Source organism: Ambystoma mexicanum, chromosome 4q, assembly GCF_040938575.1.
Source record: "Ambystoma mexicanum isolate Mex_15411 chromosome 4q, UKY_AmexF1_1, whole genome shotgun sequence".
In the NCBI taxonomy this organism is placed as follows: Eukaryota; Metazoa; Chordata; class Amphibia; order Caudata; family Ambystomatidae; genus Ambystoma; species Ambystoma mexicanum.
The window spans coordinates 1,248,043,329-1,248,058,552 of NC_090928.1; the positions used below are offsets into that span (position 1 = coordinate 1,248,043,329).

The following is a 15,224-nucleotide window of genomic DNA, read 5'->3' on the forward strand; positions in this document are numbered from 1 at the left end:
ATAGCGAATAATAACACCACACAAATTACATTGTGGTTAATGTTGTTTTGAGTGAAAAATGCAACGAGAAAGGAAGGGGGAGAGAGTAGGCCAAGAAATACGGCTTTAAATGTGTTGCACATGTCCTGTTAACCCAAAATTGTGTATAGTTTGTTATGTCAACTTTTTTAGGCAACATCCTAAATATGTACAGGTATATTCACATTGTGTGGGGGAAAAGAAAAAGATGCATCAACATTTTTTTTAAACATGAGAGTAACAGTATAGGCTATACCAGATATAGTACAAGTCAGCAAATACATTTAAAGAAAATTAACCATTTCATTATTAGAATTCAAACCGAATTCTACCGATCTATAGCACCAAATTAGTCTTGCTTCAGCTCTTCTTAGATGTAATTCCTGATTAACACTTCTTTTGTTGCTCTGAATTTTTTGTAGGCCAATAAATGTAATATCTTTTTTATTGTTATCTGATGAGCCATCTGCCAGTGTTGTGACAGGGGCAGATTGCTGTCTTGGCTGCTTATTGCTGAAAGATGTTCTCTTATACGTGTTCTTAATTCCCGTATGGTACTCCCAATGTATATGAGTTGGCATGTACGTTGTATAGCATAAACCACATATTTTAAGCGACAGTTAATTTGTTGTTTAATTGCTTTCTTGATCCCATTTTTGTCTGTAAACGTGGCAGTTTCAGGTAGAGCGTGCTTACACATGGTGCAAAATCCACATTTTCTAAAACCAATTGCTTGTTGTTGGAGCCAGTTTGTTTTTGCTTTTTCATCATAATCTGGTAATAAGGATGGACTGATACTCATTTTCAAAGTTTTAGCTCTCTTGAGTATCAAGGGTGGTGTGTCTCTGATGTTTTTGATGATGTGAGGGTCCAATTTAAGAAGGTACCAGTTCTTAAGTATTTTTCTAATCATTTTTGTATTTTCACAAAAGGTGGTGATAAATTGAACTCTCTCTTCCGGTTTGGTGGGTTTGATTTTGAGGGTGTCACGACTGTTGGCAGCTGGCGAGTCTGGCGGAAGTGGAAACTCCGATGCCATTAGACTGTTCCGTCACGTTTCCTTGAATTGCTATGCGGTCTAGTCTTTTTCCAACATGGCCGCCGTCAGGTATATATCCATCGGTTACTCGACGGATCAGCGCGTTGCAACTGTGCTTTCCCGTGTTGCATGCGCTCTATTCTGTGATTATTCAGCAATCCTTGTTTCCACCTTCCTCCCCTTTTCAACCCTCTTCCATTTCCTTGCTTCTAGTCTATCCGTTGTTACTTGCCACTTCCTCCTGGATCCCTACCTCTCCTTCTTCGTTTTCTGCTTGTACAGTTGTGTTTATCATCCTCACTTCCGCCTTGGAGAGCTCCTCCGGAGACTTCTGCTTCAGTTACGGAAGATTACCTCTCATTGGATCAGCCTATTCGACAGTCCTCTTCGAAACATTGTGGGTTTTTTTTATGCCTTCGTGGCTTTTTCCCCTGAAATATATCTGGCTGTCGCGGAGAGGGAGTCACTGTGAATTTCTCTATATAGAGTCACGGTGGCTTCCTTTCGAGGCAGACCGTACCTGCTCACAAAGAAGACTCCAGCGCAGCAATCCCGACGAAAGAAGCTAAACTATTCTACCTCATCAGGTGAGGAGGAGGAAGGGATTTTGGGGCTGTGCAGTAATTCTAGCAGTGGAGAGGACATAGCAGATTCTGAGATCAATCCGGTAAAAGAGTCTGAAAGTCTTGACAGAGGGTCAAGGTTACTTGTCTGTTCATTCTTCTAGCTTTAGTTCTTGTATTCTTGATTGCATTTGTGGGTACCCTCTGGCAAGAAACCTTTTTGAGAGTAATTCACATTCTGATTCAAAAGATGTGTTTGTACAGTTCCTTCTGGCCCTAATGAATTCTCCTTTAGGAATATTTTTGATAACCGGTTTATAGTGGCAACTAGTGGCAAAGCGAGTTGAATTGTTTTCTGTAGGTTCTGGTTATTAGTTTGTCTCCAGAGACAGGAATGGTGAGGTCCAGGAAGTTAATTTCTGAGTCACTTGAGATTCCAGAGAATTGCAGTCCAAAGGTATTGTTATTGACTTGTTCCAAAAGTTTGGTTCCATTCCAGATTAAAAATACATCGTCTGTGTAACGAGTCCATTTGATTATATGATTTTTGAATGCTGTTAGTTGGTAGATGAACAGATCTTCAAACGTTCCCATTACAAGATTAGCAAGGGCTGGTGCAAATTTGACACCCATTGCGACGACACGTTTCTTTTAAAAAAATTGTCAAAAATCAAGATATTTTCCAACGTAGTTGGTAACATTTTCTTTAACATGCAAATGTAACTGAAGTGTGATGCAGATTTGTCCTTGAGGCGACTAAGATCAGACAGAAATTATATAGATGATTGTCTGCCAAAACATAGAGAAGAGCAGGATCAAAGCCAGAAACGAGCCCCGACAGGCCGATGGATTTGGCTGAAAAAAGTCCTGAATCCAAACCCTCAAAATTAGCAGCGAAATAAAAAGGACTTTCAACCTACAGACCACGTATTACAACCGCTGGTCGACGATGCCCTCCAAGTTACCACAAAGAACACGAGGGGACATGATCATCTGCTAAACTCTGATACCCAAGACCTTGCTCAATTCGATATAATATGTCTCCAGGAGACTTGGCTAAGGGAAAAACCGGCACTTGATGGCTACGACACTCAAATATCACCAGCGGTGAAAGGCATTTTAGGCAGACCATTGTCAGGCCTTTTAACTGCAGTTCTTATTGGCTCAGGCATTTCAATAAAATCGAAGGTGCAGAAACCTACGGGGTCTTAGTTCTCCAAACAGAGTGGACTCACCAAAAGGAGGCTGCAAAGGGTATACGGAAGACTAACCTCGCCATTATAAACGTCTATTGGAACCCCCAAAGAGTTAGTAATAGCGATTTCTGCGACACAGTGACCAACATATTAGACAAATTTACAACGGAACTGAGCACTGACCACATCATTATTTGTGGTGACTTTAATGCGAAGTGTCATCTACCTTCCGTTACCGTACCAACCACCACAGCAGCCGCCGTAAGAGGAGAGCTATGGTCAAACTTGATGGATGCCAGAAATTTCTACAACGTAGCAATTGTGCGAGGTCAACTACCAGCCTTTCCTACATGGGAACGAGCACACGCATCAGCAACGTTGGACTACATCTTCATCTCTCGCGCCCTACTATCATACGTGAGCTCTTACGAGGTCTACACAATGAAAGAGACCATAACTTGTTAGCCATGGCCTTTGAAACTACAAGTGTTCAGAAACTAACCTATACAGCCAACATAGAACCATTAACTAATCAAACACGAATTCAGCTAACGGCGCCAAACATAAAAGAGCTTACACATAAGTACGATAAAGAATCTAGAAACACTTGTGACGTGCCAGTAAGGCCGAACTATCTCCCCCTGCTCTTACCACACAGGACAAAACAAGAAAACCACAGCAGTTCAATGAAATTTGGACAGCATGAATATGACAAACTGCTCGTCTGTAAAAGAAGACAGATGAGAAAGTTACGGCGCCTGTCCAGATCAAACGACGATGATAACCAAAAGAGCATTTTGAGGGCTGCTACAAGATCGTATAGATCTTGGCTAAGACAACGTAAAGCAGCAATGTACCAAAACGATGCGGAACAAATGCTCAAAACTTTAACCTCAAAGAGCGCAAGAGACTTCTGGGCCTTAACAAAAAACAAAGACCTACAAACTGATAGTCAACTGATAAATTCCATATTGGAACCAACTTGGATATCTTTTTTTTACCAACCAATTTGCGCCAATTCCCTTTTCACTAAACACTGTCATGCTCCCCAACGAAACAACATGGGTGAATTTAGAAGATCAGGAAGATGTGTTGCTAGCAAGTTCAAAACTGAAATCCCAGGCTCCTGGGCCGGATGGTCTAACCAACATAGACCTGAAACAGCACCCGGTGTAATGGTCCTGCTTGATAACTAAAATCTACGAGCAATATCAAATTACCAAACAAATTCCATCAACATGGACTGAAGCGGTGATGGTTCCAATTTTTAAAAAAAGGAAATAGAGAAAACCCAGCCAACTACCGCCCAATAGCCTTGTTAGACATTATGGGCAAAATCTTTGCGACTCTACTTCTATCCAGATTTCAAAAGTGGGCAAGAAATTATCCATCCTTAGACCCACTGCAACCTGGTTTCTTAAAGAACGCTAGCACCAGTATCGACATCATGATTTTGAACATCATAAAAGAAAATCTAAAAAACAGTGCGCCGAAAGTGTTTGTAGCTTTCATTGACTTGTCGCAAGCTTTCGACAAAATTAGTCGACAAAAACTATGGCCCAAATTAACTAACTGGAACTGTCCCATGGAAATTCTAGAGCCAATAATCGCACTCCACACAGACACGACAATTTGAGTTCGACTAAACCGGCATGGCATGTTGTCCGACCAGTTTAAGTCAGAACGTGGAGTCAAACAAGGCTGTCCTCTCGCACCGGCCCTTTTTATTACCTTCCTGGGGGACTTTCAGTATACCCAACCATTGGTCAGAGCATTTCCACCACAAGTAGGAAGTAACCCAATACCTAGACTTCTCTACGCGGATGATTTGATCCTTCTGGTTCAAACGCAAATAGGTCTCCAGCACCAATTAACTAACTTGGCAAACGACCTGGAGATAAACACAAATCTTGATCTTGGACTATAAGCGCTCTAAAGGCAGAGTGAATGGCAACTGGTATCCCAATAACATAAAGATTGAGATATAAAATACTTGGGTATAATGATCGACGAATCAAGGTCCGAGAAGTCAATGCATCAGGCCCTATGGAGTAAAACAAAAATGTTGACTACACAAACAAGGCTAGTTGACCGTAAATATGGGAAATTCTCCCTTTTACCAGAGATCCAGTTTTATAAACAGAAGGTGGTTCCCTCATTAACCTACGGAATGGACGTGGCGTTAAATATACAGGAATCAATATGGCCAAAACTTGAGGGCTATATCTGGAAAGTGGTTTTGGGCCTGCCTAAATCAACGTCGATACCAGCCATCAGACGCGAACTTGGCTTGCTATCGCTGCCGGCTTCAGTGGAACAAGGGCAAATGAGTACCCTCAGGAAAATCATAATGCCAGAAAGCCTTCCGATTTACAAAATGATTCAGGTGGAACTTCACCAAGGGCGTTGTAAAGCCCTGAATACTTGGGAGCAGAAACTCATGTTGAAGCTCAAAGATCTGGCTTGTACCCAAGATGACTTGATACAAAACCCTGAAAGTGGCCAAAGAAGAATGGATTAAAACGTGTGACATGGCAACGGCAAACACATTATTACGTCATCTACCACCAACCACTAATAAGCTGAAACTTCAGCTGAACTATTGTATAAAATTTCCAAACAAGAACCTTCAGAAATCTTTTATGAAAATGAGATTACATTTAACTCCAACTCAAGAAATTCGGTCCATTCGCTCTCAAACAGCTTTGAAAACTTGTAGACTCTGTTCCAATGTGAAATGGTGGAAACTCTAAGACACCTGCTCCTGAACTGCCCTAAAACAGCCTACTTGCGGGAAGCCTTTTTGTTGGCTCTATTCAACGACTCTTCACTCAGAGAAGACCACCTATGGTGGTGTCGCTTGGTAGCAGGAGAAAAGACAAAATGGTCAATAGTTGCAGTTCAGATGCTGGAAGCAGCTTTGAAAAAGGCCACATGGACTGAAAATTCATCTGTCGGTTAACTACTCAAACTAGACCTTTCTGGTCACAATCATGAACCTTTACATATACATTTACTGTGAATTGTGTCTTGTAAAAATCAATTTTCTTTTTGGTTATAATAAAGATTGCCCATGCGACTAGCGCAGGAAGTCTTGATTCTATTAAAGACACGGAGGCGAGCATTATGCTTATCTTCTTTAATTACTGCTAGCCACAGCTTTTTAAATCTTTCTTTGTTTTCATATATAACTTTTTTTTTTCATAACTCGTATAAACAGAGAAAAGAAAACAAATAAAATAAATAAAATAAAAAAAAATACATAAAGAACTGGTACTTTCTTAGATTGGACCCTCACATCGTCAAAAACATCAGACACACACCAACCTTGATATTCAAGAGAGCTAAAACATTGAAAATGAATATCAGTCATCTTTATTGCCAGATTATGATGAAAAAGCAAAAACAAACTGGCTCCAACAACAAGCAATTGGTTTTAGAAAATGTGGATTTTGCACCATGTGTAAGCACGCTCTACCTGAAACTACCACGTTTGCAGACAAAAATGGGATGAAGACAGCAATTAAACAACAAATTAACTGTCGCTCAAAATATGCGGTTTAGGCTATCCAATGTACATGCCAACTCCATATATATTGGGAGTACCATACGGGAATTAAGAACACGTATAAGAGAACATCTTTCAGCAATAAGCAGCCAAGACAGCAATCTGCCCCTGTCACAACACTGTCAGATGACTCATCAGATGGACAGTAAAAAAGACATTACATTTATTGCCCTACAAAAAATTCAGAGCAACAAAAGAGGTGGTAATCAGGAATTACATCTAAGAAGAGCTGAAGCAAGACTAATTTGGCGCTATAGATCGGTAGAATTCGATTTGAATTCTGATAATGAAATGGTTCATTTTCTTTAAATGTATTTGCTGACTTGTATTATATCTGGTATAGCCTGTACTGTTTCTCTTAGGTATAAAAAAATTTGATGCATCTTTTTCTCTTTCTTTTCCCCTACACAAAGTGAATATACCTGAACATATTTAGGATGTTGCCTAAAAAAGCTGATGTCACAAACTATACACGATTTTGGGTTAACAGGACAAGTGCAACACATTTAAATTCGCATTTCTTGGCCTACTCTCTCCCCCTTCCTTTCTCCTTGCATGTTTCACTCAAAACTACATTAACCACAATGCAATTTGTGTGGTGTTATTATTCGCTATCCAGAATAGATTTGAAATTAGCCAAAACTATACGTGATAACCTAATGTGAACTACCTATCGTTTCAATTTCATTCCTAATGTGATTATACTAAATACACTTTTTGGCTCAAACAAGCGACATGTCTTATCCGCATTACCTTTAAGCCTCCATCTTTGAATGGGCACTTTTCCCATTCTAATGAATGGCCAGATACGTTTGTGAACTGCCCAAAATATGGCCGCCATGTAAAACAAGAAGGAACGACTCATCTCCCCTTCTGACACACGGGCCGGCATACTCAACAAGGACAATTTGGCACACGGAGGACGCATCCGTATGAGCTAAGACCTTGCTGCTTACCCACCCATACACGGGGGGTCTTCCACTGCCTGATCCCACCATGATGAGAACACGCGTTGCACAATGCGCACACGTGTATTAATTCCCTTACATTATTTTCTAAATAATCCAGATCGTGCCTAGACGATTTGATCCGTAGCATTCAGGTTAATACAAATTCAAGCTTTAGAAAGGACTAAACGTGTGCATGCTTTCCTCTCTGCTCATACTTTGAATGTTGAATTTTGCAAAGACGCTATCTTCCGCATTATTTGGAAAAATAACAATTAAAGCCTCACCAATGAGCATAATGTATATACGTGTATATATTTCCTTACATTTTTGTTCTTGACTCATGGTTAACAGGTGTGACCTGTACCATCTAAATCGAGATTTTTTAAAAATCCTCTGAAAGGAAGGATATTGTGCCATCTATCAGTAATGCGGCTTATCCTGCACAGCAATACTTTGTCAGTCTACTTACTACCAATAATTATATCGCGTGGGAGTATGGTCTGCATCAGCGCACTCTGTAATTACTATCAAACTGACCCGCCATTACAAGAAACCATACACGTACTCTTGTATGGCATGGGTGTATAATGTATGAATCACTAAATCATATGAGACCTAATTTAGCTCTTCTCAATGATGCATATGCGTTTTCGTTCTTCCAAGCTAACTAAGTGAAACAAATGGGTTTGTTTGTAATTTCCACGCAGGTGGGATTGAACCCATGACTGACTTCCTTCATTTGCATTCTGCTGATATTCACGCAAGTGAGCAAGGGTAAAATCTATCTATTGTATTCTGTCTATATCGACTACGTCTCATTTACGAATGTGTAAATTACAAAACTCATCATCTACATTTCCCTTCCACACTTTTCCTCGCACCTATATGACATTATATAACTTCGACCAATTTAATCACTGGGCTCCACTTCTACCTCCTTCATTTGCATTATGCTGATATTCACACAAGTGAGCAAGGCCTGGATTTGAAAAAGGCAATAGAAACTTGCCGAAACACGTGTCCTCCATAAAGGCTACAATGCTTATAATCTTCAAATAAAAAGAATTCAAAACAATATTCCAAGAGGATTTCATTTCTTTATCTTGCGGCGCACCGACAATTGTAAGCTCATCCAAACAATACCATTTTTAAGAAATTACTTGCATTTTAGTAACGTTCATTTTGATGGATGTTTCTCCCATGGATTCCTCATCGCCCTCCCTACCTGCCCCTCGTTGCTCAGCTTCAGAGTGCTAGGGAAAAGGCATGAACGGAGGTCACTGCAGGGCGGCACTTCAATATATACTGGCCCTGATGTCCTGTCCAGCGCAGTGTGCCCAGAGGCATTGGCCAGACCCGAAACAGAGCCTTGTTGCACCCCCTGGCAGGGGAAACGTTTCTGAAGAAAAGCTGCGCTGGCATTGGCATATCCTATATGTGGAATCCATGGGACGAACATTACCGAGAGGTAAGTAATTCGTTTTTCTTATCTAAAATAAGGCTGATTTGGAGATAGTTTATCCAAACTGTCTAGATATCTTGTGCATTTGATGATATTGTTGTGATATGCTACTATCTTTTTTACAGTTGAGGTGGTGGTTGCTTGACGGTTAGGAAATAAGATATTTTATACATGTCATGCCTGTGTGAGCTCTGTATTTACTGTCTGTCTGTCTTTCAGATGTCGGCAGTCAGTTATCTGAACATGAAGAAACCAACATAAACTCTGGTAAGTACATATTCTATTTAAGTTTTGGAGAGGACTAATCGCATCATATAAATAACTTTAGTTAATTACAGTGTATGCATTATTGTTTTGAGCCTGGATTTGTTAGACTAGGGTAGGTGGGCCCTTGAACTGTACATTTCATAGACTTTCACTACTTAGTTGATTGTTGAAACCCATCCTACAGTACTTGTCATCTATGTTTGTATATCACCCGATATGCAATTAACCTTTTGCTATGTTACCATACTCATTGTCTTGGTCAGTGGCCTCTGGGGAATTTATTTATCTTTACCAATAGTCAACGAGCCTAAAGAGCAAGTAACTAAGCAGTTTGCCTCACAGCTTGATACTGTAACGGTGGGGATCCGGCTGTGTGGTCCGGTGGTCTGTCTGAGGAGACATTGCAGTTTGAAATGCTTTGCCGACCGATTTCGCCACCCCCTTCCCCAAAACTCCAAAACTAGTAAAGCAGCATGATTCAGAACCACCCATTAGCCATAGCCATCCTTGGATGTTCACCTCGACTTTAAAGCCACTCATCAATAAGTTGTGGGTATGCAATTATCTAAAAAAACATCATTGCGCTTTATTAGATTGTCTTTGCCTTAAAAGGTAGCACTTTATCATTAATAACCTTATAAACCTAAGCCATACAGCTTTCAAGGCTGCAGACCCCATATACATATGTTTTTTATTGGGCATAGTTAATGTGATGCAGACTGACATCCTTGTTAGGTAAGACTTAGTGCAGTCCAACTGGTGTGGGACTACACACGGACCTCTCTCTTGGTATTAGGTAACCCACCTTTTAATATAGTCCTGTGCTACACAAATCGGTAGTATGATTGAGTTGACAGGCTTATTTTAAGAACGGTAATGTGAGCTTTAGAGCTGTACAATGAAATCAGTAAATACAAGTATCCAATTAAACACTTACTTTAAGTTATATAATACATTACTTATTTATACACAGACATTTAAAGCATTCTTTAAAAAGCAGTAATTAGCTGCAACATGAATCCCAAGTTAGGATTCAATTAAAGTGAGCAGTAAAGCAGGTGAGTAATTCATTCATATGTTACTCATGTTCCAGCACCCGGAGATGACGTCATTTGAGGTCAGTATAGCATTTATATAGGTAACACCTTTGCAATATTGAAACATTTAAGGAAGGAAGGAAAGGTTAGGGTTAGATCAGAACAGACTGGTAGGTTATAAGAACAGTTCGATTCTCCCAAAGGAATGAAGGTAGTCCATTATCCCACTGCAGAAAAAAGGGGGTGGACTCTGGCTGCCTCTTCCTCTGAGACGCTAACAGGTGTCGCACTGGCATACATGAAACCAAGTCTACACTGGTAGGACTTGTATTTTTTGTAGTAGAACCCAACAACACTTTTTCACAGGTGCTAAAACTGCTTTAATTAACACACAACAAGTTTTTTATAATAGATAGACAAACTAAAAGTCCACTTTCACAAATTGCATTTCCATTATATTGTATCGGCATATAATGTCAACAACACATGATTGTTAATACTACAAGGCTATCAAGTGCAATATTACTGAGCATGCACTGAAAAAGAGTCGACACTCAAATGTGTTTCCAGCTATGTAACAGCGCAGGTGTTGATGGTGGGTTGTTCTATAGCTTTCCTCAGGACTGTAAAATGAGAAGGAATCGAGTAGTCTTTCGTGTGTTGCTCAGAACAAACTGTGGATAAGGAACAAGAAAAGGAACGTGTGTTGTTTAAAAAGGTTCTACTAGATAAGTAACTAAAATGCATGATGCAGTGCTCAGACATACCTGTCTTCAACAGTATTTTGTCTCAGGGCAAAATGATGCGTGGGGAATGGCGGATACGAGTGTGCCGCACCAAGTAGAGATCGTTCTCTTGAGTTGCAGAAGAGGCATCCACTACAACACGTAGGCACAGCATGTGTTAGAGAAAAGTGTCCTGTGTCATGTAATTGACAACAAAGTGCACGTGAAAAAATTAAGTGCTGGTGACTTATTATTGGCCGGTGTAGAGATCGTGAGACAGTGTGGCTAACTGTGCAAGGACGAGTGTCCTGTATGGTAATCTCTATTTATTACAGGAAAAACGGAAATTTCTTATATATGGGGACTGACAGTGAAATGTAACAGTCCCTATGGTGCCAGTACTTATAGTATCCCGAAGGAGAGAGCGGTATGCTTACCTTCTCGTACTGGGAAGAGCTCCCGAAGTGAGCTGTGTATTCTGTTCGTCGCTGAACGTGCACTGCGCATGCATAGTGTCCTGCCGGGGACTCGAGCGATAAGAAAAAGGCGAGAGCAAGTAATTTGCGCATGCGCGAGCGAATAGTGGTGGTATTTCCGCGCGTGCGTGGGAAGAGAAAGTGAGAGCCTACGTGTGTTTATGGCTTAGTTACTGTTGCTATGTCGCGTCAGAGGTAGGCGTGGTCTGTGTGTGCGGGGGAACAAGTCCCGTAATTGCAATGTATATAGGGGGTCTGTGTAGTCCGAGCCAGGACAGCCGAAGTCAATGGGCAAAGTCAAAGTTCTGATGCTCTCCTTCTTAGAAATATATTCTTAAATAGTCAAATGTTCAAACGAGAAATCACAGCAACTAAAGTGGAGTCACTTTTAGAAAGCACTAGCTGTAAGGCCAATGATTTATGGTATGGCATTTATAACGTGCCTATACACAAGTTTTTCAAGGCGCGAGAATGCAGGTAAATTGAGGTCAACTTAGTGTAGGGTTAAATCGCACTCACCAAGATAGGAAGCACCCCAAATGGCAAAAGGATAAAGTACCCCAAGCCCCACACTACCTTTGAAATGAAGTTGTTCCAGCTGGTTGCCTTCACAATGCAATGCAGTAGACCCTTGTTCCTGGTCCTTGGTCGTGGTGACGAAAGGGAGGACACTCTGACCCAAGCGAGAACTATACTCTGACCAACTTTCTATCCTTGCCTTCAACAGAGCCAAAGCCGCCGGGGTTAGCTTTGAAGTTGTAGCACCAAAATCCTGGAACTTACTACCACCCAAACTCAGGAAAGAAACATCCCTCTTAGCCTTCAGGAAGGCTCTGAAAACCATGCTATTCAAATAGTTTGTTTCCACTCTGCTGTTCCACTGTAACCAAGGAACCTGAATACGGCCTAATATGTAATGATCTAGTACCTAAGCACTGTACACTGTATTTTGCCTGCACCTAAGTAAATATACTGTAACAGCGCCACGATGCCCCAGGGCAGTTGTGCGCTTTATAAATGGAAATAAATAAAAATAAATAAATCTGGTGTGACTCTGCAGCAATGGATTTTCTTTGATTCAGCAGCTTTGTGGTTTTGGCACCTTTTTCTCAGCACCAAAGAAGAATGAAAAGCTCTAGTTAGTATTTCCTTGATCCCTCGGTGCTGGACTCTGGTGAGGGGACCCTGGATGCAGATGTGTTGCTTTGTAGGATCCTCTTGATGCCCAAGGAGATCTGTCCGGATTCGGACTTCAAAAGACAATGCACTCACAAGTGGTCGAGGTGCCCTGGGTATTAGGCTTCTGCAGCCTTGCAACAAGTCAGGGTTGCGCCATAATAGAGTTTTAGAGTTTGTCTTGGGGCTAGTTGGTCCCACCAGCCAAAGGAAGGAAGTCGTCCTTTAAGGGTCTTCCCTGTCGATCCGAAAACTGGGTCCACACAGCTGCAGGACTTCACTGGGTACTTCACGGTCCAGGAGGATGCTGACGTCTTCTCTAATCTTCTGCTTCAGATGTTGTCCTCCAGTGGTCGACTCTGCTGTTAGTCCCAAAATTCTTGCTTTTTATGCAAGTTCCCATTCATTCTCACCCATATGCTGCCAATCACACAGGAGGCTGGCTGTCCTCCAGGACAGTCAGTCGGCCAATTGGATCTTGTTTCTCTCAGGCACACCTAGAGACAGAGGACAGAGATGTTTTGGGGCACTCCCCCACTTCCTGCCTTTCCAGACACACTGGAGCCTGGCCGGCCTTCAGGGCTGAAGCCCGCACAAAGGACTCAAACCTGATGCAAACAGAGTAAAAGCCAGGAAGAAACTAAATAATAAGAAATGGTGAAAAAAGAAGACAGGGCCATTTTGAGAAAATGGTTACCCTTGGGTCAGGCACTGCAGCCAGGGGTGGACTGGGAACCAAAAGAGACCCTGGAAAAAATGTTCAAAGTGGCACCATATTCCACATTTTCAGCAAGCCCAACCCTGTTCCCATGAGAACATTTGGAAATAAAATAGGTTACCACACAAAAGAAGCCCAGGGTGCAGAGGCCTACCAGGAGATATCCAGAGTTCCCGATAGGCCAGTCCACCCTTGACTGCAGCTGAAGTATCAGCCTGCAGATACATGTCACTAGGTTGTAAAAAAAGAAACCACTGCCACAGCCATCTAAACAGATACAAGCATCAGAAATATGATTATGGAGAGTAATGTACATATATATTATCTGAGGCTTGTGGAATCTGCTATATCCACATGCTGTGCATAGGCCGACATCTAGTGGAAGCTGCAGAGTATTACAGTTGTTTTCAAAACTTGAAAAGGGACGTTGACAGGGCGTGCAAGTAATACTTTCCCTAGTGTGATGTCCACTGTGCCCATGGTCCTTCACGCGTCGAGGTCCCTCAGATTGTTTTTAATGCCATTCTAGTCAGACGCTTATAGTGGAGTTCTCCTTCGGCATATCGCCATTTATTTGAAAACAATTAAATTATATTTTATCTTGCTATCCTTTATAATCACGAGGAACGACCGTCGAAAGACTCCCGGAGACGGATCCGTTCCGGCTTTGGAAGGCCGCTATGGGCTTAGGCCCAAGCAGTAGGGATAGAGGGGGGTGGACATTATAATGTATATTCCCTTTCTTTTTTTTTGACAACTTTAAATAAAGATTTATCAAAAGAAATACATATCATTCGAAAACAACAATTATGATAACAAGAAAACGACAAAACGAAAAAAGCATTATACAAGTTGATACAAATAGTACAGAATAAATAAGAAAAACCTATCGATTATCTCTACTAATCGCAATAAACCTAATTTGAAATAACTAGCCAAAAATCAGAGGAAAACAAGAGAAAAAAATAAAAATAAAACACAAACACACAACCACACAAGACAAACACAATAAAAAGAACACAATAGTAAATTAACCACTCTGAAACAAAAACCATCGCCCATCAGCACTTAATTCACACACACAGTTCATTAAAAGCCTCCCACTGTTCCTTATAAAATTCTTCTTTATGTAAAGCATAATACTTAATCCTCTCAAATCTTGAGAGCAACTGCACCTGCGATAACCATTCATCAATACTTGGTTTCTTTCTCGTCTTCCAGAGGCGTAAAATTTGACGAGTCGCCACCAAAAACACCTTATTAGCCCAACACACAGTCGCATAGCTAAAGTGACGAGTGCCCACTGGTGATTTCAAAAGAACTGATGATGGTGTCCTTGGAAAAGAGATGTTCCCGACCAAATCAACTCTATCCAAAACCTCACTCCAAAAACCTTTAACCCTCGAACAATTCCATAACATGTGAAGCAAAGTGACTTCCTCCGTAGAACAACTCCAACACATACTATCCTCCCTTAAGCCAAATCTGTGCATTTTAACTGGAGTCCAAAACAGACGGCCCAAAATCCTCTGTTGAATATATCATAAATTTAGATCAATTTTCATCCTAACTGGAACCTTCCATAGAACCTCCCAATCCTGCATAGAAAGTTAATTGGGAGAAGACGGTTGTTTTTCCAGCTCGAGACGCTCGGGTGTGTAGACGATTATTAGATTGGAATTGTAAATGGGAAAACTGTAGGGTGAAATATTTAGGTGTCTTTTTGTCTAGAGATGTGAAAGGTATGGCGGAGTTCAATATAGATAAAGTTCTGGAAAGTATATTCCCTTTCTTATACGCTATTTTCGCCTTGCTGACGATATATTCCGCTATGGAAAGAACCCCCTTTAAATTGTGCCCCAAGTGCAATAAGAAATTCCCTTGGGTGGATAAACACCTTGTTTGTAATTTGTGTCTGCCACAAGCCCACGTCGTGGGTTCTTGTCGAGCGTGTAGGCTCTTCAAACCCAATACTTTAAAGGACTGTCTTACAAAATGATGGGCACACCACGCCAGGCAGATCGAGGCC

General features: G+C 41.2%; 1 protein-coding gene across 5 annotated transcripts in view; it reads left to right on the forward strand.

The window, feature by feature from the left end:
- Nucleotides 1–15,224, forward strand: part of LOC138468321 (exportin-5-like) — a 2,334,215-nt gene that overhangs the window by 1,877,371 nt on the left and 441,620 nt on the right. For all 5 annotated transcript variants that reach the window (XM_069608827.1, XM_069608826.1, XM_069608825.1 and 2 more), the window contains one exon: nucleotides 9,016–9,063. In XM_069608827.1, the coding sequence (XP_069464928.1) occupies nucleotides 9,016–9,063 (48 nt within the window). The remainder of the gene's footprint in view (nucleotides 1–9,015; nucleotides 9,064–15,224) is intronic.